The sequence below is a fragment of the Pongo pygmaeus genome, chromosome 4 (genome assembly GCF_028885625.2).
Source record: "Pongo pygmaeus isolate AG05252 chromosome 4, NHGRI_mPonPyg2-v2.0_pri, whole genome shotgun sequence".
NCBI classification, from domain to species: Eukaryota; Metazoa; Chordata; class Mammalia; order Primates; family Hominidae; genus Pongo; species Pongo pygmaeus.
Genome location: NC_072377.2, coordinates 131,825,111 through 131,849,189, shown reverse-complemented (window position 1 = coordinate 131,849,189; position 24,079 = coordinate 131,825,111). Strand labels below are relative to the sequence as shown.

The 24,079-nt window shown below is 38.6% G+C and overlaps 1 protein-coding gene across 4 annotated transcripts in view; it reads right to left on the bottom strand.

Moving 5' to 3' along the window:
- Positions 1–24,079, bottom strand: part of MEGF10 (multiple EGF like domains 10) — a 241,187-nt gene that overhangs the window by 79,214 nt on the left and 137,894 nt on the right. For all 4 annotated transcript variants that reach the window (XM_063665197.1, XM_063665198.1, XM_054489463.2 and 1 more), the window contains one exon: positions 16,212–16,304. In XM_063665197.1, coding sequence (XP_063521267.1) covers positions 16,212–16,304 — 93 coding nt within the window. The remainder of the gene's footprint in view (positions 1–16,211; positions 16,305–24,079) is intronic.

Genomic DNA, 24,079 nt, shown 5'->3' with positions numbered 1-24,079 from the left:
GAGGCCAGCATCATCCTGATACCAAAGCCTGGCAGAGACACAACCAAAAAAGAGAATTTTAGACCAATATCCTTGATGAACATTGATGCAAAAATCCTCAATAAAATACTGGCAAACCGAATCCAGCAGCACATCAAAAAGCTTATCCACCATGATCAAGTGGGCTTCATCCCTGGGATGCAAGGCTGGTTCAATATATGCAAATCAATAAATGTAATCCAGCATATAAACAGAACCAAAGACAAAAACCACATGATTATCTCAATAGATGCAGAAAAGGCCTTTGACAAAATTCAACAATCCTTCATGCTAAAAACTCTTAATAAATTAGGTATTGATGGGATGTATCTCAAAATAATAAGAGCTATCTATGACAAACCCACAGCCAATATCATACTGAATGGGCAAAAACTGGAAGCATTCCCTTTGAAAACTGGCACAAGACAGGGATGCTCTTTCTCACCACTCCTATTCAACATAGTGTTGGAAGTTCTGGCCAGGGCAATTAGGCAGGAGAAGGAAATAAAGGGTATTCAATTAGGAAAAGAGGAAGTCAAATTAGCCCTGTTTGCAGACGACGTGATTGTATATCTGGGAAACCCTATCTTCTCAGCCCAAAATCTCCTTAAGCTGATAAGCAACTTCAGCAAAGTCTCAGGATACAAAATCAATGTACAAAAATCACAAGCATTCTTATACACCAACAACAGACAGAGAGCCAAATCATGAGTGAACTCCCATTCACAATTGCTTCAAAGAGAATAAAATACCTAGGAATCCAACTTACAAGGGACGAGAAGGACCTCTTCAAGGAGAACTACAAACCACTGCTCAAGGAAATAAAAGAGGATACAAACAAATGGAAGAACATTCCATGCCCATGGGTAGGAAGAATCAATATCGTGAAAATGGCCATACTGCCCAAGGTAATTTACAGATTCAATGCCATCCCCATCAAGCTACCAATGACTTTCTTCACAGAATTGGAAAAAACTACTTCAAAGTTCATATGGAACCAAAAAAGAGCCTGCATTGCCAAGTCAATCCTAAGCCAAAAGAACAAAGCTGGAGGCATCACGCTACCTGACTTCAAACTATACTACAAGGCTACAGTAACCAAAACAGCATGGTACTGGTACCAAAACAGAGATATAGACCAATGGAACAGAACACAGCCCTCAGAAATAACGCTGCATATCTACAACTATCTGATCTTTGACAAACCTGAGAAAAACAAGCAATGGGGAAAGGATTCCCTATTTAATAAATGGTGCTGGGAAAACTGGCTAGCCATATGGAGAAAGCTGAAACTGGATCCCTTCCTTACACCTTATACAAAAATCAATTCAAGATGGATTAAAGACTTAAACGTTAGACCTAAAACCATAAAAACCCTAGAAGAAAACCTAGGCAATACCATTCAGGACATAGGCATGGGCAAGGACTTCATGTCTAAAACACCAAAAGCAATGGCAACAAAAGCCAAAATTGACAAATGGGATCTAATTAAACTAAAGAGCTTCTGCACAGCAAAAGAAACTACCATCAGAATGAACAGGCAACCTACAAAATGGGAGAAAATTTTCGCAACCTACTCATCTGATAAAGGGCTAATATCCAGGATCTACAATGAACTCAAACAAATTTACAAGAAAAAAACAACCCCATCAAAAAGTGGGCAAAGGACATGAACAGACACTTCTCAAAAGAAGATATTTATGCAGCCAAAAAACACATGAAAAAATGCTCACCATCACTGGCCATCAGAGAAATGCAAATCAAAACCACAATGAGATACCATCTCACACCAGTTAGAATGGCAATCATTAAAAAGTCAGGAAACAACAGGTGCTGGAGAGGATGTGGAGAAATAGGAACACTTTTACACTATTGGTGGGACTGTAAACTAGTTCAACCATTGTGGAAGTCAGTGTGGCGATTCCTCAGGGATCTAGAACTAGAAATTCCATTTGACCCAGCCATCCCATTACTGGGTATATACCCAAAGGACTATAAATCATGCTGCTATAAAGACACATGCACACGTATGTTTATTGTGGCATTATTCACAATAGCAAAGACTTGGAACCAACCCAAATGTCCAACAATGATAGACTGGATTAAGAAAATGTGGCACATATACACCATGGAATACTATGCAGCCATAAAAAATGATGAGTTCATGTCCTTTGTAGGGACATGGATGAAATTGGAAATCATCATTCTCAGTAAACTATTGCAAGAACAAAAAACCAAACACCGTATATTCTCACTCATAGGTGGGAATTGAACAATGAGAACACATGGACACAGGAAGGGGATCATCACACTCTGGGGACTGTTGTGGGGTGGGGGGAGGGGGGAGGGATAGCATTGGGAGATATACCTAATGCTAGATGACGAGTTAGTGGGTGCAGCGCACCAGCATGGCACATGTATACATATTTAACTAACCTGCACATTGCGCATATGTACCCTAAAACCTAAAGTATAATAATAATAAATTAATTAATTAAAATAAATAAATAAATAAATAAATAAATAAAACACAGCAGGTAAAGTCCTATTTGACTCTTTGTGCCTGGTCCCCAGCTCTTTCCCTACCCTTTTCCCAAAGGTAAATGCTGTGATAGTTTTAATATATGTTCTTCTGGTCTGTGGGTGTGTTGGGGGGTGTATTTAGAAATAAGATATAGAATTATTTTACATACGTATTAGCTTTATATAAAATGTTCATGTTGCTGTGAATCTTTTGTTTTCACCCAATATTATGATATTGAGATTTACTTTTTATTTTTACTTATTTATGTATTTATCTCACTCTGTCTCCAAGGCTGGAGTGCAGTGGCGTGAGCCTAGCTCACTGCAGCCTTGAACTCCTCGGCTCAAGTAATACCCCCACCTCAGCCTCCTTGGTAGCTAGGACTATAAGCTGATTAATAATGATACACCTGCTAATATAATGGAATGCTATATACAAGTTTATAGTAATGGAGTTCATTATTATACTATAAACTGCTATGTAACATTTCACTATATTAACAGCCTCCAAAAAATTTACTTTTTCCCATATACACAGATATTTTTAGTTGTTTCCAAATTTTCACTGTTAAAAAGATGCAAATAATATATCTCCTAATACATGTTTCCCCAAAATATATAAACAAATTATAAAGAAGTAGAAATAAAATTGCTGGGTTACATGGTCCACACATTAAAATTCTACTCTAGACATAGTCAAATTGATCTCTAAAGTTACTCTTGACAATTTACCTTCATGGAAGTGGTATGTGGAAGCTTCCTTTCACATCCTGGGCAACACTTAACTTTTTAACCATTGCCAGACTTCTTAACCATTGCCAATCTGATGGTGAGAAATGACATCTTGTTTCTTTATTATGTACTTTCCTGTTATTACAAAGATTAGCATATTGTCATGTTCATTGTTCAATCAGGTTTCTCGCCTCTGAATTATCTTATCCTACCCTTTGCCTATTTTAAAGTTCAGAGGTTCTTTTACTTATTGATTTGTGAGGGTTCTTTACATATTTTATATAATAATCATTTGTCTGTTTACTTATGTTGCAAAAATATTTTCCTAATCTCTCACTTCTCCTTTAACTTTGCTTATAGTATCTTCTGTCTTAAAAATCTTTTAAACTCTGATGTGGTCTAAATATTCTAAAAACTAATTTAAGGCATGGATAAATCTGCTTATATAATACTGATTTTATCACATAAGTTTCTTTTTTCTTAAAATGGCTGCTTTTCTTTAATGTATGAACAAAAATTTCCAATTATATACTAATATCAAGTTCAAATCAATTCCATTAAAATTTAGACTTTCTTTACAAGCTACCTACCTCCACTAGTTTTATGCAAAAATAGTGAGTAGTAAAACCATTTGGTTTTCACAGAACTTTAAGATGACACCATTTATTTATGGACCAAGAGCTATGTTGTTATAAACTCTACTATTTGTCCTAGTGGAATAGTCTATATAACTAGGACAAATATTATTGTTTTTTACTTCTGCCCTTCATGAGTTTTATCCATCTCAAGAACACTTAATTTTCTCCAGGCTATAGGCACAAATGTTTAAACTCATTAAAATTAACTAGGTTGTGTATGAATTTTAAAAATACTTTGATCAAAGAAGGAAAAAGAGTCATTAGCTTTTGGGGAGAAATTCTGACCTGGGGAAATTTTCAAGTGTTTTAAAAAGTTCTTTAACACACTCACAAACAATAAGATATCAGATATAGCCATGACAGATGCCGAATTATAAAAATAAACCAGAACAGGCTGGGTGCAGTGGCTCACGCCTGTAATCCCAATACTTTGGGAGGCCGAGGTGGGTGGATCATTTGAGGTCAGGAGTTTGAGACCAGCCTGGCCCACATGGTGAAACCCCGCCTCTACTAAAAATACAAAAATTAGCTGAGCGTGGTGGTGGGCTCCTGTAGTCTCAGCTACTCAGGAGGCTGAGGCAGGAGAATCACTTGAACCAAGGAGGTAGAGGTTGCAGTCAGTCGAGATCACACCACTGCACTCCAGCCTGGGTGACAGAGCGAGACTCTTGTCTCGAAAAAAAAAACAAAAACAATAAAATAAACTAGAACACCTAGTTCCAGCCAATGGACAATGGACAGTATAATCCCCTGAGACAAGACACACATGGCTCTATTAGAATCGGGCAGTAGCCCAAGACAATAGGAGAGGGAAACAAGCAGGTCTACAGCACCATCTCGTACATAATCATCACTTCACTCTGAGCACAGCAGCCAGCAAGCACATTGGTACAGTCAGAAAATGGTTTGTATATGTTTCATGTATATGTTTATATGAAAGAAATTATAAAGATTTATGATCTAATATTTCTGTTCCCTGTACAAACATTCTTTTCAACCGGGCTGTTATTTCCTGCTATTTATTTAATTAAAGAGGAGTCTAAGAAGATTAATGAAATTCGACTCATCACTATGTGATTAGAAATAATTTGTAGTCTGCATTTCTTTGCCTAATTTCTTACTGTTCATTTGCAGTTTGTACGCATTTGTACACCATTTGGGTACAAATTTAACAACAAGTTCTATATCCTCACATAGAATTTCCACCTTGAGAAGTAATATGAGAAAGTTTAGACAGCAAAATTGTTAAATATTCTCCACTCAAACAAGGGCTGATTTTCAAACACCTTCCTCAGTCATGGGGCCACCATTTCAGAAGTCACTCCTCCATCTCAGTAATAACCTTGATGTTTACACTATAATTTTTTCTCTCTTGAGGGTGAGGAACTCCCAGATACACATTTTCCTCAAAGTTCACAGAAACCACACCCAGTACATCTTGCCTGACTTCTATAATTTCATTGCAGCTACCAGTCTATGGCCAGGGGATCTTCTGCCAAGTCATCAAGAATGAATGTGTCAGCTGGGCGCGGTGGCTCACACCTGTAATCCCAGCACTTTGGGAGGCCGAGGCGGCGAATCATGAGGTCAGGAGTTCAAGACCAGACTGGCCAACATGGTGAAACCACGCCTCTACTAAAAATATAAAAAATTAGCTGGACGTGGTGACAGGCACCTGTAATCCCAGCTACTTGAGAGGCTGAGGCAGGAGAATCGCTTGAACCCAGGAGGCGGAGGTTGCAGTGAGCCAAGATTGCGCCACTGCACTCCAGCCTGGGTGACAGTGCGAGACTCCATCTCAAAAAAAAAAAAAAAAAAAGAATGTGTCTACACTGCACGTAGCCAAGGTGCGTCCTGAAGCCACAGGAGCCTAAGCAACCTTAGGCCACTGAAGGAAGGACTTTGCATCATGCCCTCTCTGTTGAAGACCTTTGGTCCCTTCCTCCCTGGCTGCTCCAGATGCTTTGCCAATCTGTTTGTTTACATACTTCAGCTCCTCTATCAAACTAAGAGCCCCTGGAAAGAAGAGGCAGTGTCTTACTCATCTCTCATATCTCATTTTTATATCTGTCACCGCTCCTGGCACATTTATGCCTTCATTCCTTCCATCCACAAATACTTATTAAGCATAACTGAGTGCCCAGGACTGTGCTAGACATTCAGTGATAGCTAGACAGCAGGGATAAAACAGACAAAAACCCATGTTTTCATGGGGCTTACATCCTGGAGGGGAAGACAGACAAGAAAAAAAAAAAAAACAAGTTAACAAATCAAATATTTTTAGAAAGTTCCTATTTAAAAACGTTAAAAAGGAGATATGATACAGAGTAATAGGGTCATACTCTGCATATGGAGGTCAGAGATAGTGTCTGTATGGTGGTGGCACTTAGGCTGACTAACTGACCTACAGAAGCCAGCCATGTGGCCAGGCGTGGTGCCTCACACTCATAATTTCAGCACTTTGGAAAGAAGCTGAGGTGGGCAGATCTCTTGAGGTCAGGAGTTTGAGACCAGCCTGGCCAACATGGTGAAATCCCATCTCTACTAAAAATACAAAAATTAGCCAGGCATGGTGGTGGGCGCCTGTAATCCCAGCTACTCAGGAGGCTGAGAGACAAAAATCACTTGAACCCGGGAGGCAGAGGTTGCAGTGAGCTGAGATTGTGCCACTGCACTCCAGCCTGGGCAACACAGTGAGACTCCGTCTCAAAAAAAAAAAAAAAAAAAAAAAGAAGAAGCTGGCCATATAAAGAACAAGGGAGACGAGTATTATTCTGAGCAGAGAAATATCAAGTGCAAAGGCAAAAATAAAACTAGTGTGCTCCATAAATAAAGGGCAGAGGCTGAGCAGTGTGATATCCTGAAAGGTAGAAGAATGAGAAGGCATCAGGGAAACAGGAAGGAATAGATCATGCATGGCTGGATGGATTGTGCTCAGGGCTTCGGAGTGTATTCTAACCGTTAAGGGGAAATTCCAGCCAGTTTTGGGAAGGAGAGCAGCATGCTCTAAAGTACATTTTTACAAGATCACGCTAGTCTCACTCTGTCATAGATAATTGACTTGGGTGGCATCTGAGGAAGAAGCAGGGAGACCAGCAAGGAGACTACTGCGATCACCAGTTTAGAGAGAATGTGGCATGGACTGGAGTGGCAGCAGTAGAGATAATGAGAAGAGGTTGGATTGGGTTATATTTTGGAGTTGAACCAACAACATTTGCTGAAAAATGAATATTGCACCAAGTATCAGGAAAAAAAAAAAGAAAAATCAATGAATGATATGAAGTGGAGTTAAACAACATGACAGCCCAGTCTTATCTTTAAAGCCACTGCATGAACTCACTAGCACAAGTAATTTAAACATCATTAGTATTCTCACTATGCCAGAAGCAATACAAACTGGATATGATTTCATCTGGTAAGGACATCTGTGATCAGAGGTTGGAAATAATGCACCAAAAAAAAAAAAAAACAAAAACAAAATAAAACTTTACTAGGTCTTCTGTCTGGGGAATCTTGTGGCAAGCAACTGTGGACAAAGAGAGCCTCCATTTAAAGCAGGGTGTACGGGGCAGGGCGCAGTGGCCCATGCCTGTAATTCCCAACACTTTGGGAGGCTGAGGCAGGAGGATCTCTTGAGCCCCAGAGTAGGGACCTGCATGGGAGACATGGGGAGACCCTGCCTCTACAAAAAATACAAAAATTAGCTGGGTTTGGTGGTGTGTGCCTGTTGTCCCAGCTACTTGGGAGGCTGAGGTGGGAAGATGGCATGATCCCAGGAGGTCGAGGCTGCAGTGAGCTATGGTCACACCACTGCACTTCAACCTGTGTGACAGAGCAAGACCCAGTCTCAAAAATAAATCAATAAATAAAGAAGGGTGTGGCCTGTGAGACAGGAAGAGATGTCACAAAGGGCTGCCCCATCCTCTTTTCAGTCAAAAGACTGGGCCATGTGTGAAGAAGTGTGGTGTAAGCTATGTTTGTCACACAAGGAATCATAAGTAGCATTTACTTGTCATTATATACTGCCATGCACAGCACTGGAGAATACCTGTTAAGTCTTCATTTAATCCCCACGAGCCTATGAGTATAATAGATATTCTTATCCTTGTTCAAAGCATGAGGAAAGGGAGGCACAGAAACATCACAGAAAGGAGAGCAGTTAGGGGGATAGCAATTCCATTCCAGGATGGGTGACAGAGGGTGGTGGTAGTAGTTCTTTGCCCCTCCTGAAAGTGGCAAAGAACAGTCCAAATTTTGGACTCCTTAGGAAAGGCAAAATCAGCAGTTTCTGTCTGTGACCTCTATCAAACTATTTGGATGGTCCATCAGTGAAACTACCTTTGGGACCATTCTGATGAACTGTTCAGAACCCAATCCTTCCCAGTTATCATCATCCTGACCCCAACACCAGTGAACCCAACTGATCTACTCTTATTCTTGCTGCTCCATCAACCTGATTTCGAAAGTAATTCTGACAGCACAACAGGCCTGTTAATGACTGCAGCGAGGACTGGGCTCCCAGCGTCTACTCTCCGCAGACAGCATCGATCCCACCATTGTTGCCAGTCAATAGATCTTTACAGTAGACTTTGCTAGGAAATATGTCAGCTTTTTGTGCCTTACGTTTCTGGCTCATAATATCCTTCAAATGGATTCCCCCATTAGAATATCCTGCAGGCAAAATCTTATTACTTTCTCCATACTGTACATCAAGCCTGCTTTACACAAAAGGTTATCAGTGTTCCTTACACTGCACCTGAAAATGTTTGAGCTAGTCTTGTCTCCTAGGGATATTTTCACTACTGCCAAGTATATTTAACCAGAATGCTATTAGTGACTCAATAAAACCCAAGTTTGGAGTTTCTAGACCAAAGTTAATTTCTATTTTTGCCGCTATGTGGTACTAATGTCAAAAGCAAAGTGCCCGAGGGACAAGCATTTGAAAACCATATGCTGGCTGATGTAGGACTCTACCATTTGTGCCCTATAGCTGTAGGTGAAATAGATTTCTCTATAGATGTTTGGGAAATTATAAATAGGATTATATGGATTAAGAAAACAAATGTGTTATTGCAATTCATACAAAAGGTTTAAAGGGTTTCCATCACAAAGAAAGATCTCAAGAGTTGCATATACATATTGATTAAAGTAAGTCGTACATAAAATCACAGACTTGAAAAGGATCATAAATAGAATCTGCCCCAACATTCACAAGATTATGAATGAGGAAAGTCTAGATGGGTGCCATTATGAATTCATCATCTCTAGTATTAATGGACCCTCATTGTCTCTCAGAGGGTTTATTTTCATAATCGTCTGGTGTCGTCTGCCCCTGTCTCCTGCTCTCATTCTCCTCACTGTTGCTGACTCTTGCTACTTTCAGTAAACCTTTTTTCCAACTTCCGTTAGCCCCATACCACGGTGATTAAAGTTACTGGCTCTGAATGAGATGCAAGTTTGGCTCCACCACTTAATAGATACATAAATTCAGGCAAGTCACCTAAATGTTCTGCACCTCCGTTTCCTCATCTGTAAACTAGGAACAATAACTGCAACAATCTCATAGTATGTTATGGCCATTAAGAGAGTAATTCCTGTAAAGCTCTTATAGTGATGATTGCATATCAAGTGTTCAATAAAGGTGAACTATTACTATCATCATGATCATCAATGTAACCGCCCTTCTGCCCCCTTTTGTATCAGCAGACTCTCTCTCCTGCCAGTTTATCAAGAGAAGGAAGGTCATCTGATATAGACTTCCTCAGATTCTCCACCCCATTGCCCACCAGCACCCCTGACACCTAGAAACCCGTTTACACCTATTCTGGCCATGCTTTTCTTCCTCATTCTATTGGGAATGGGCATTACTCCTTACTAATCTCTCCGTCAGTGCCCAGGATCCCATCCCATCTGCCAGCTGTCTTCTCAGGAGCCTTGTTGCCTCTATTCCACAATCCACTCTCTCAACCCGGTCTCCAGCCTCTCCCTCTTTTCTTTCACCATCTTCTCAGCTTCTGAGTCTTTTTCACCTTAAAACATAGACAAAGGCATGAAAACAAAAAAAACTTTTTCTTGACCCTACACTTACTTCTTACTAACTCTCTATTTCTCTGCTTCCTCTCCTTTGCTTCTCAGAGAAGTTTCTGGAAGAGTAGTCTATTGCAATCTGTTTTCTGTCCCCAACTGAAAGTGAAGGGCTGTACACTCTTAGCCCTTCTCTCCCTTGTCCGCTCAGAAAATCTCTCACTACCTTATCTGACTCCATCCAGTTTCCCTCAATCTACCTCTTCTACAGAGGCAGTTCTCTTTCTTTCACTTTATTTTTCTCCCAAGCTATGAGCTCTGTCAGAGCAGCAACCATTACTCATTTGTTCCTTTATCCCCAGCATTCAATGCAGTCCCTTGCACACAGTAATCATTCAATGAAAGTTCACAAAATGAACACATGAATGACCTTCTCAGAATCATATAGAATCATATGGTTCCTTCAATCTAATTAAATGGAAGTTTTACCATGCTCCAACCACATGCCAGGCACAATGGAGGCTTACAGAGATTAATAACATATGGCCTTTGCCCTTCAGGAGTTGTTTATCATCCAGTGAGGGGAGAAGAGCAATGGAGGATTGATGCATGGGCAGACAAATTGAAGGGGGGAAGAACAGAGCTAGAGCAGGAAAGAGGGGAGGGAAGAAGGAGATGGGACAAAATAGATTAATGTCATTCACTCATAAAAGCCAGGATATGCATTAGGATGCTAATAAAGGTAAAACACATGTGTGCTTTTTTAAAACAATAATTTAATCAAATTTAAAAAGAAGGAATATGTCTAAGCCTAGTCAAATAAATCATGATTTCATTCTGGGAGAACAAACTTTTTACAATTCTCTGACATACCTGGTTTTTTATACAGAGAATACATTGAGACCCAGGAAAGCCAGGAACACTGACTGTTTGTCACAGGCAGGAACCCTTCCCTCAGCTGCCAAGGTAAACAGACATATCAAATCTCAAAGAGAAGCCTTTTGAAACTGGAAATTTGAAGCTATTTGTCAGTCCCTTAATCACCCATGTATTTTAGAAGGAAAAAAAAAAAAGATAGCTATGTATGACAGTTATCAATTGATTACCATCTGACCATTTTAGACTCCTAATGTCAATAAAAGGAGTTAAACTTCTGGTTGGAGTGATTTATCCAGATTATCAAGGGAAAATTGGGTTGCTGCTGCACAGGGAGGGAAGACCTAGGTCTGGAACCCGAGGATACTGTGGAATACCTCTTAATACTCCCATGCCAGTAATGAAGGTTGATGAGAAATGTCAACAACCAAAAAAAGGCAGGACAAGTAGGAATGCAGATCTTTCAGTAATGAAGGTTTGAGCCACTCCACCAGGTACATAACCTTAAGTAACTGAAGTTTGGGTTGAGAGTGGGGGAAATATGGGATGGGAAGTAGAAGAAGGAAGCCATAGATATCAGTTACCGCCTTGTGACCAATTACATGAAAGACGTTTGTAACAGCTCTTAATATTTGTTATTTGTTTGTTATATGTATATGTTTATTTTATTTGCTATTTTCTTTTTTTCCTTTTTGTTTTACATGCTAGTTGTTTCAAGTTAACTTTAGTATCTAGGAAACAGAATATTCAGTAGAACTGTGACTTAATTTGAAAAAAATTTAATATAACCAGCAATGAATCCAATGAATGCTGGGACTTGCATCTCCTCATTTTAGGAAGAGAGTATGAGCATGTTCACTTCTAAGATGAATTGCTGTATATTAGGTGGAAATACACGGGTTTTTTTTATGTATAGGAATGCAAACGTGTGTGGAGGGTGCATATAGGAATTGGATAACCAAAGGACTGTGCGTCAACAGTTATCAGTTTATTGCCTTTCAGCTCTAAATTTATCCTTCATTGCCTGCTCTACAAAAATGGATATGTGCCCTCCAAATATTTTTCTATTGCCGGTTGGCCAAATGTTAAGTATTTTCAATAGGGGGCGCTAGAGAGACATTGCAAAAGGAGTTTTCCATTCTACTTCCAGTGCACTCAGAGCACGTAGTGCACTAGTGCTCTTGGCTCCTAAAGCACCAAGTCTCTGCAGTGTAAGCACAGTGCCAATAGCTGCTCCAGTACCTGGCTCCTGGAGCACCTATGGCTTTTCCAATGCCTTGTTTCTGTAGCACAAATTGCTTATCCAGAACCAAGCTCTTGCAGCATGGACAGCTTCTCTAGCATCCTGCTCCTGCAGTACACTGTGGCTAGCAGCACCCATCAGCCAACAACTTCCCCTTTTTTGTAGCAGAGTGCTTCTGGTGAGACTTTTCCATGAAGAGTTTTTTTCAAAAGTCCTATAAAAGTTCTCTAGAGGGAATATTTCCAGCAAGTTCTGCTAGGATAGTACCACAGCACCTCTCTGGATCTGAGTGAGCTGTGGCTGTGCCCTCTCCAGCAGGTCTGGATCACACTCTTAGTGGGGTTTCCTTTTTGGACATTCTATATCCACCCTAGAGGTAGTGGTTGCTTCTTATATCTGCTATTCCTATATTCTCCAGAGATCTATCTACTTCTTACTAGCCCATCCCTCATTACTCCAATCTCCTGTTATAGTTAGTTAATAATTCTTTATATTAAACTTTCTCCTTTCCAGTTACTCTGTGTTGTAGTAGCAATGATCACACCAGCACCTAGATCTTGGTTTATAAATACCACTCTACAATAAAAGCTACCAAGTTTCCTTTGAAAAATGGTTCATTTTAGGGCTGCAGTAGGAAAAATAAAAAATGAGCCTGGAATATCTTCTAGCACCAGAAAGTAAGAAAGCACTCAAAATCAAAAAGATGAGTCATGTCAAAGGGACACAATGGGTTGGGTGCGGTGGCTCACACCTGTAATCCCAGCATTTTGGGAGGCCAAGGTGGGTGGATCACCTGAGGTCAGGACTTCAAGACCAGCCTGGGCAATATGGTAAAACCCCATCTCTGCTAAAAATGCAAAAATTAGCCAGGTGTGGCGGCACATGCCTGTAAGCCCAGCTACTAGGGAGGCTGAAGCATGAGAATTGCTTGAACCCAGGAGGCAGAGGTTGCAGTGAGCCAAGATCGTGCCATTGCACTCCAGCCTGGGCGACAGAGCGAGACTCTGTCTAAAAACAAAACAAAAAAAAGGCACAATGGCCAAAGCTGGAATGACCTGGGCAACAAAATAAATTATGTAATACTGTTTTATAACCCAAAATGTCAAATAAATATACATGAGTCCTTACTGATATAAATAAATGTTTGAATAAATGCAGGAGAAGAAGGAAATCTTCCTTACAGAAAAATTCCAAATAATATAGGCAGATATTCCTGCCTCAAAGACATGGAGCTTGAGTCCTGCCCTTCATCCCTGAAGGTTGGATAGTCTTAGTGACTTGCTTCTACAGAGTAGAGTACAGAAAGAGAAAATTGTAACTTTGTGTGGAGAAGCCTAGCACACTACCTTAACCAGGTGATGAAGGTTAACCAAGTGATGACATCAGTGATGTCACATGGATATCACGATATCATGTGAAGAGAAAGAGCACTTCAATTTTGGTATTCTCTTCAAAACTCATAACCCATGTCTCATCATGAGAAAAGCACCAGACAAACACAGATTGGGGAACATTCTACAGGATACCTGGCCAGTTCTCCTCTAGACTATCAATTTCAAGGTCATAAAAACAAGGAAAGACTGAGAAACTGTCACAGACCAGAGAAGATAGGGGAGACATGACAGTGAAATGTAGTGTGTTGGCCTGAGCTGGAATCTGGAAGAGAAAGAGGACGTTAGTGGAAAAATTGATAAAATCCAAATAACATCTGCAGTTGATTGAATAGTAATATACTATGGTCAGTTTCCCAGTTTTGACAAACTAATAGTAATTTAAGAAGTTAACAATGGGGGAGACTGGGTTTGAGCACACAGGAGCTCTGTACTATCTTTGCAACTTTTCTATAAGTCTAAAAGTGTCCCAAAATAAAACCAATTTATTTTTTAAAAATTTAAAAATTACTGTGGTTTCTGTCTCCTGATTGGATCTTAAGTGATACAAGGAGCCAGTCTAATTATCAAAGCAATTATATTATGGATCTAATGTCCACCATCAAATTGATGCATAACAATAACCAAAGAGGGGGAGAGATGGAAATAGAATCCTTAGAAATTAGGCCATTTATACTCTGCTAAGTAGCATATTACTTGACAATAGATTTTGGTTCCAGAATTATCTAGTCAAGAATGAACAAAATGATACATTTCCCGATATTAGGTTGATTGCCACAGACAAAACCCAGATAGCAAGACCTATATGCTGGGTTCAGCTCAGAATATCATTTTTTTACCTGCTTAAAAAGGTATCAAAGATGTTTTTCTCAGAACACCTTTAAACATTTCAGACATCTGTTCATGTTTATTTGTGCTTTTGTTCATCATAAAGCCAAAACATGAGTTGTAAAAAATAAATTAAAAGTTGCTTCAATATCATATTTCAGTGTTAAAAGAACATCTGTTCTCAAAATTCTAGAGTCTTCATTAAACTCCAAAATAAAGCAACGGTTTATTTTCTAGAAGGTCCTAATCAGTTCTAGAGAGTCTGAAACCCATGTAGGCTTTTGTTTTGCTTACACAAACACTTCAGTCTGAGCCCTTAGCTCGAGGTAGTCTGCAATTCTTAGGAGACAAAGTATGAATACAACTGAAGTTATTCTGTAGCATTCTTGCCCTGGAATTAGTGGCAAACCACATAGTTTTAAATGACTAATACGCCCACTCTTCCCTATCCCACTAGTTTATAATAATGTTATTTTTCTTCAAGATGTCTAGGCACAACTGATTTTTAAACTGGAAAAGTTAATGAAAGCAACATCACATTTGAGGTCAGTCGGCCAGAAAAATGGACATTAGCCAAATCCCACATCCCAAACATTTTGCCTCAATGGCGTGTGAACAAAATGCCCACTCTCCTCCTGATTTCCAACAGAAGCAAAACAAAACCCTGCAAGACAGTTTTCCCCTGGAATTGACAAGCCTGTCAGGGGCAGAAAGACACACACACACACACACACACACACACACACACACTCCCAGTCCCTGTTTAAGGTACAGTAAAAAGGCTCTTTCACACCAAGTGTTCTGTGCACAGACAGCACAAGGGCTTCCCCTGGAGAAGCTGCTTCAAGGAGAGCCAAGAGATCACAAGTCCGAAACAAGTAGTCCTAGCAAGATAAAGAATAATCTCCCCAATTCCAAAATAAGCAAGTAAAAATTTTTAAAATCAGCTTATTGAAATAAGTCCATTCAGACTAATTTCAAAAAATTACTTGGTGGCAACGAAGAGAAATGTGTGCTCTCATGCGAACTTGCTAACTTTTTAAAACGATTGCTTCCTTTTTCAAAATGTAATGTTTCATGCATTACAATTTAGTTGCACTTTAATTCCTTCTCACGTTTCTCAAGGCGAAAAAAGAAGTATAAAGGAAAAGGAAGTGGATGCAATTACGTGTACAGCAACAAGTTAGCCAGAAGATTTTAGTTTAAACTGTGAAATTTAGAAAAGCAACTGTATTACATGACATTCCATGATATAATCTTTATGATAATGCATATGAAATGTTATGTGTAGACTGCTTTTAGTCCAAAATACCATCATTTTAGAATTATAATTCTAACATAATGGAGACAAATTATATACTATGTTAGGAATTGATTTAATAAGTACCAAAATGTTCATGAATTTTCATTTATTACAGAGAAGTCTCCCTAAAGTTATCTGAACAAGTACTCGTTATTTGCATCTCAGAATTCAGAGAGAAAAAGATATGTTAGCGTCAAAAATGCCAATTTCACTTCTGAGTTAAAAACCAACAGGTGGTAAATTTTAATCACCAAGAGATTTTCTTAGAGAAATCAACAGGTAAAAACAGAAGTTAGGATACAATAGCTATGTTACCACAACTGCCTTACTGAGGTAAGGAATCTAAATTGTGGACCCTACTCTAGAAAATGCATTCATATCCACAGAAGTATGAGCTGTTGTATGATCGTTGAAATTTTCTTCTTTCCAAGAACTTTTCTTTATACTTAATTAACGAATAATGTATATGTACATGTACAGATTTAAAAGAAACTGTATGACTGAGTTGGACGTGGCATTCACACTATGCTCTGTGTAGGGATGAAGAGGGAAAGCATGGCTCAGGGTCATCTGCAGACAAGGAGGGCCTTACAGCAAAAACATCCCGAGACAGACAACAGCAGGTGGAAACTTACCACTGGAGCAGTTGGTCCCTCCCCAGCCAGGCTCACACTGACAGGTGTTTGGAGCAATACAGCGACCATGGACACATTTATCAGCACAGTGGGCTGTCAGAGAGAAAATCAATCAAATAAAGAAAGTTGGCACAAGAAAAAAAAAAGCCAACAACACAGCTGTTGCACATCCAAGGCTCAAGTATCACTTAAAAACAACATGCATGCTTGATAATTTTCTTCAGTCCGTTCCTCAGCCCTCTTACAGTCTGCTGTAGGACAAAACAATTCCCCTTCTTATTTTGGTATCACCAAATAAATCCCATCATTTCTACTATTCTATTCTACTTCATGCTAAATTAGAAAAGAAGTTTCAAGGAAAATTGCCTAATTCACTCTTTAAAAAAATTATCAGTGAGTATCAAATATTCCTTTTTGTTTCAGAAGAAGCCTATATAGAGAAAGAAACCACAAAGCAAGATATCAGGGCCTCAGAGTGACAGAGTAGATGGGAAGTATTATGATTATATATTATGATTTTTTTTACATAATACATTCACCAGAAACAATAGTCACACTTCTTTGTGAACACGTTGTTCACAACTATGACACAGCAGAATTGCTTGCTCTTTTTCTGTTGAGGAGAATATTTGAAAAATGCCACCCAGGTCTTTGGGAAAGAGTAAATCTCAATCCTCTTTCATTAGTAAATATCTTAGGTGTACTCAACCCTTGGAGACAAAAGGGGCATCACTGCAAACATGAGTGAATGGACAGTCTGATGATTTCCAAAATAGGCATTAAAATATGCTGTGCCAAATCTTAGCATTATCATCAACCTTAGTACCATGCACATTGGTTAAACATTCTTTAAAATATCTGGATATATACATAATTGTGAGAATGACTTAAAGGGTTTGGGGTTCAGATATTCTAAAATTTTATTTAAGGGTGGGATGAGGTGCTCTGTACTTTAGAGATGCATTTTATTAGTGTATGTCTTATTACAAAAGACTTACTGCTCAAATATATAAAACACCAAAAAGTAAAATAAGCCTTATCTCCAGTAGCTCAAACTGGTTAACATTTTTGTGGATGTAGAACCTTCAGAAATTTTTTTCCTACATATTTTTCTCCTCAAAAAAATAGAATCACATTTTTCAATGTGCTTTTTCCACTTAATATAATGGCAGTAATATTTCCATGTCATTAATATTAATATATGTGATTTATGCACTAAGGTGTATATTTAATATGTGTGTATATATGTATATACACACGTGTGCACACACTCATAGTGCATATATATTGCTGAACCAAAAATGACTACTTCTAAGGTCTTGATCATAAGATTTAGAGATGAAGATATATAAGGGAGGGCATTTTAGGTGAAGAGAAAGCAAAAGCAACAGGTAAAAAGAGAAACAAATGAAATAAGTTCTGTTGGGTGCAGTGTTTGGGGCAATAGCTTGCAAGGTAGAGAGAGAGACCCTGAAAACCAAATTAAGGTGTTGGGGCTTTATTCTGAGAATTCGCTAGGAACAGTTTAATGAAAAGTATACATTTGTTATAAGAAACCAACAGGGAGAGGACACCACAATGAAATAAAGTGGCCATAAATTTTGGAAAAAACACAAGCTCTCTTGCTATCATCGGAATAACTCTTTAGCACCTAGGCAATTTAGTGAGGAATACCAGGACTGGTGAGCTTGGGACCCTGGTCCAGGGTAGAGTTTTCTGATACTAGAGTTTGAAGGAAGTGCTTAGCAACCTCATAATATTTGAGTCAGACAATTACATATTTCATTGCAATTAAAAGCAGAACTTACTTGTAACATATGAGCACACTGGCCCTGCATTATTTTGATTTTTGCTGCCAAGTTAAGTCAGTATGTGCCAACCTCAGGGTTCAGTGTCTGCTTCCCCCTCTAGGTATGTGTTTGAACTTGTAGATGTCATTCATTTGTAAGCACAAGGTCCTGTTCTTTCGTTAAAATTTAGATATGTACATACCTAAAGCCAGCAAACTACCATACTTGAGTGTGGGAAGTTCAACTAAATGTCACAGTAGGCTTGGGTCTAACAGTGCAGGGTATGCTCTGGATGCTATCTCACACTGTGTTAAACGGCAGCATGGGTACAGGAGACTCTCCCACCAGTGAGAGCTCTGGCACCCACTGTAAATATGTCAACACAAGAGGGTTTTGCCTCCCACTTGTCTTAGGTACTGATGGCATCTATGTTTGCAACTATTACAGTGAACAGCCTTCAGACCCAAGTTTACCAATTCTCCTTCTTCAACATAGTAAAGCTACTAAAATTCTGTCTGAATATTTTCAGAAGTTTTAAAAATTAGATACTCTTTGCCTTTAATGTGAAACAAGACTTCTTTGACACTGTGCATTTAAACCAAAACACAGAAATTGAATGTGGTGGCTGATGAAAGGAAGTATTCTCCATATTCTTGAATTTCAGACTTTTGTGTTTAATAGTGTAGTTCTCACCAATTAACTTCACACTGAAGAAATGTTATAAATGTTCATTTATATGATAAATTTATATTAATACTACTTAAATTGTTTTATATCTTGGACATCTATGTAAGATTTTATTTAACAAAAGGATTAATATTACCATTTGAGAATTTGAAAACTTCTGGGTACTCAGAAAGCTGGATTCCATCAGAGCAACCTAGAGTTTTGTATTCATCTAGCAAGAAGCTGGCTATGAGGGGAGAATATTTCCAGTGTTCTATGGACAGGTCTCAATTCACTGCTCTCCCTTTCTTCTCTATCCTTTCATTTTTTTCACTTTTTATCTTCATTTTCACTTTTTACCACTCGTCTTTCTCTCCCACACACTACTTATTTGATATACACCATAGAAGCTGGAGATTAAAATTTGGTTTTAATTGTAGTTGTGTTGACTCCTAACTCCAGGGTGACGTCAATTGAGTTCCACCTGAATCAACTGGTAAGAAAGGTAAGATTGAGCAAGCCAGCATGGCACCTTGCTCTAATATCAAGATAACACTTATTAGAATGGGTAAATAAGTGCATGACAAGTTAAGCATATGTTCCAGAGAAGTAAGAATCAGAATTGCATATGGTTGGATCCCAATCCATTGTTTTTTTGTTGCTCTTATTTTGTTAACTCCAAAAAAGATAATAAGTAAATTTCTAAGTGCAGAATCAAAGGAGACCTGCTTCAGAATGCTTTGAGATTGCTAGATAATCACACAATGTTCTCATGTGTGATTCCTGATAGTACAAACTTTGTGTTTTATGAAATGAATTCCAAGAAGTTCAGTCAATTGTAATATTTTTTTTAAAAAATCCGTGATGGTAATTTTAAAATATGGATTACATTTATGAAAACCTTGAACTAACATTTGGCCAAAGTCTGAAACAAAATGTGGATGCGTCATTAGCAGAAAACAAATTTGCCTGTAAGTTAATTAGGAATTGGAAGGGGGAATCTGCTTCCCTAATGATTTCTTTTTTCTTAATTAAAGCTAAAGCCAATGGAATCACCTCTAAGCATTGATGCCTAAAGGCAAATAATGATCTAAATGAAGAGAAATATTGTTGGGATGGAGTCTAAAAGGAAAGAACACAAAATCCTACTTCCATGACGGAGAATCTTCACACATTAGACTCCCTTATACAAGTGCCATCTCTGCTCCATGCCCTTTTCCACCATCTCTGGGTTCTCCACATCCAGCAACAAACCTCGTCAAAGATGGAAAAGAGCAAAGGGAAGCAACAGAGGAAGGCAGAGTAAGCTATAGAACTCTCTTTATTCTCTGATGTGCCAACTCACCAAGGTGCAGAAACACTGACTATGGCACATTCATGACACAGACGCCCACACCACCACCAAGAGATTAGCTGAGCTCAATTACTACCTTGGTCTTACCTCCCCTATTCAGCTTCAGATGCCACCTACTCTGGGTGCTGCTTCTATAACTAACATGCTCCACATGAAAAACCAATGTAGGCTAAAGACATTAAGTGTGCATGTAGAAAACCCCAAAATCAACTAGAAAAAGAAAAAAGGGAACAGAGGTCCACTTAGCAGATGTTCAGTAGCAGAGATATAAAGAATAGGTACAAAGGACCCATTATAAGTGTGGCTGTCCCATGAATGGGAATAGATATTTTATTCCCTACCCATGTCCTTTCTTCCTATTTTTAAAAGGGCAATTAAAACTAGAATAACCTAAGCAAAGATAATCTATCCAATATGATTTCTTTTCTGCACCGATCTTTAAGAAAATCATTAAAGATCATATTCTGAGTCCGAATCTTTTTTAGAGGCCAGATATAAGCTGAATCTCAACCTACTCTCAATATGCTCCTTCAGACACAGCAAGCTGCATGGGGCAGCCAAGACGTCTTTTCCCTCAAGAACTAGGAGGCAAGAGACACTGATGAGAAGAACAGGCCATGTCTTCGAAACAAAAGCTGTGGACAGTCTGTCTGCCTGATAGACAGGTGGGCACTGACATGATGACCCTGAAATCTTCTCTAATTAGGCTCCTGTTTCAGTCTCAGTTCCTAAATCCATTTAAATCCCATTACCAATGACATGGACCTCATTCCTTTTACTTGTAAATACTTGGCTTTAATACTGAGAGCCATTAACTATACTCAATAGTTTTTCTTCTGCCACATACAATTCCCTTTGGATTTTCACCTAGGGATGGCAAAAAAGTGAAAGGAGGAGTAGAAAGACTAAAGACTTCTTAATAAACCAATTATATCTCTAAAGACAGTATATATCATTGTCTTAAAGAATATATTTATTTAAATTAATATGGAAAATGTTTCCAGAATCAAAATAGTTTTTTAAAACAATTATCCAATAGAAACACAAACCTTCCAGCTAACCTATCTGTCACCAGAAGTTCCTTTTATTCTGATGCTATGAGCAAAGAGTGTAAGTCACAAATCTTAATCTTATTTTCTCTCATTTATTCGGTGAGTTGCTACAGAGGGATATAGAGTTTTAGAGTTAAAGGTGCCTTTACTGAGCATCATTCCTGCATTTTTCAGACAAGAAAACAAATCAGGAAAATGGGTAATTTCCCCAATATTCATAGTTGGTATTAAAGACAGAAATAGGATTAAACCCTGGTCCCTGACTCCCAGTGGACCAAAACATAAGATGGATTTTAATAGGAGTGAGAGGGAGTAGGGGTGAAAAGGATGATAGAGGATGTTCGGGGTCAGATACCATGGCAGGTGTACTAGATGACCAGGAGTCAGGAGTCAGAAGATTCGAAGGAGGAAGGAGAAAGAAGCAAACAGAGAGTTGACTTCCAAGATATACTTTATCTTCCCCACACTTTTATCTGAGGACAATTACATGCAAAGTCCTTACAAAATTACAAAGTGCACAGGAATCATTTTGCTTTCATATTTCCAAACATTATATTGCAGCCTACCCTATTGTGTTTGCTTATAAAAAAGGAAAGGGAATTCTCTTTTTCTTCAGTTTAATATGTACTGATGCACTAGGTACACTGATAGGCACTACTGTGTATATTAAGATAGCAGACCGGGAACTCTTAGTCTGTAAAGGAAATCTGATGTAGATCCATCAAACTCAATAAATGCAGAGTAGAATCCAGGGATAATAAGAGAGGTTTCAGAAAAATACTATGAGAGCATATTGAATGATTCAATTTATTTGAAATGTCCAAATGGACAATTCCATATGGATAGACAGAATATTAGTTGGTTGTCTAGGGCTGTGGGTTAATGTGGATTGATGGGTAATAGGTACAGGGGTTGTATTGAGATGATGAAAATGTTCAAAACTTGATTATGTGATGGCTGTACAACTTTGTGAATATACTAAAAATGGTTGAATTGTACACTTTAAATGGTTGAATTGTATGGTATGCAAATTACATCTCAACAAAACTGTTATAACAATACTGTGGGGACTGTGGAAGCAGTTAATTCCAACTGGGGTGAGATCAAGGGGATCTCATGAAAGACAAAACATCTGAGCTGAAAAAGTGGATATCTCTGAAATAATGTTGCAGGGAGGAATGCCCAAAAACAGCTGCTTCACACACCTTTTTCCTGGCATCCCATTCCTAAAGTTGCATAACTTTTTGCTTGGGGTCAAGGGCTCTTACCCCACAGCCACCAGTGGTCCACATGTGTGATGTCCATAAATGGCTGATCAGTGGTGGAAAGAGCTTGAGAATGCTAGGAACCTAGATGTTTGCACTTAGTAAATGTAATAATAATAATACAAAAACTTTGTATCTATAAGTCTTTTCTCTCCATTCCTTGTAGGGCTTTCATGTCATTTAAGGGCAAGTACAAAGAGCTATTACTGGCAGTATCTTTGGCAGACATTGCCAATTGTATACCCAATGTCTATTCTTCCTTCAACCCTTATTAACAGAATCTTACTTGTACCAGGGCCAGCAGTGATGTCAGCAATAAACTACATTTATTGGCCCTCTTTCTAGATTGAAATGCCCATGTGGAAAACAGTTTTAAGAGACAGATTCAGGTGGTAAGTGCATTTCCCCTTCTCTTCCTCCTTCCTGCTGCCTGGTGTGTAGACATGGCTGAATCTGCAAAAAGCACCAGGCAACTCTGAGGGAAGGACCAAGAGAATCATGGAACCCTTCACTCTGAATTCTTTGCATGGATAAATAAGTGCCATAAACTACCCACTTCCAGACTTATCATGACATAAGGATCCTTATTATGTATATGTTTCTATTTTTCAGATCTCTATTTATTGCAGCAAAGCATGATTTGTAACTAATACACTGATCTTTTGAACGATCTTTCAGGTGAGTCAGTTACTAAATTAAATAAAAATCTATACTAGCAGAAAAATGGAAGACCCATCTATATAAGGAGGAGATACAAGAACTCAGAACTTCTGCCATACATTTTAAGTAAAGGTGTCACGACCTAGTGCAAGTGGGATGACCAAAAGATATGAGGGGAATTAGAAATCTGGCCATTAGATACATACCTCATTCTCTCCCTGAAGCATCATTTTGCCTCAAATTACAATGTGAGAAGAGTTAAATGTGGATACTATAAACCCCAAAACAATCACAAAAACAATACAACTAACAGTTATAGCTAGTAAGCCAGTGAAGAAGATAAAATAGAATTATATAAAATATTCAACTTAAAATGAAAGTATAAAAGAGAAAAATGAGAACAAAAAACAGATAGGACAAGCAGAAATCAAATCGAACTACATCAATAATCATATTAACCATAAATGGTCTAATATCTAAATTAAAAGACAGAGATTAACAGATTGGATTAAAAATGTAAGACCTAACAATATGCTGCTTATAAGTACAAGAAACACACTTGATAAAAACGCAAATATTTGGCCAGGTGCGGTGGGTCACGCCTGTAATCCCAGCACTTTGGGAGGCTGAGGCGGGTGGATCACGAGGTCAGGAGATCAAGACCATCCTGACAAACACGGTGAAACCTCGTCTCTACTAAAACTACAAAAAAATTAGCCGGGCGTGGTGGCAGGCGCCTGTAGTCCCAGCTACTTGGGAGGCAGGAGAATGGCGTGAACCGAGGAGGCGGAGCTTGCAGTGACCCGAGATCGCGCCACTGAACTCCAGTCTGGGTGACAGAGCAAGACTCCGTCTCAAAAAAAAAAAAAAATTTTTTTTAAAGTAAAGGTATGTAAAAAAAAAACCATACTAACGCTAATCAAAAGAAAGCTGGAGTAGCTATATTAATATCAAGTGAAGATTTCAGAACAAAGACTATTATTAGAGATAATGAAGGTCACTTTATAATGATAACATGTTGAATTCATTATAATGAAATAATAATCCTAAACATTTATGCATCTAATAACAGTTTCAAAAA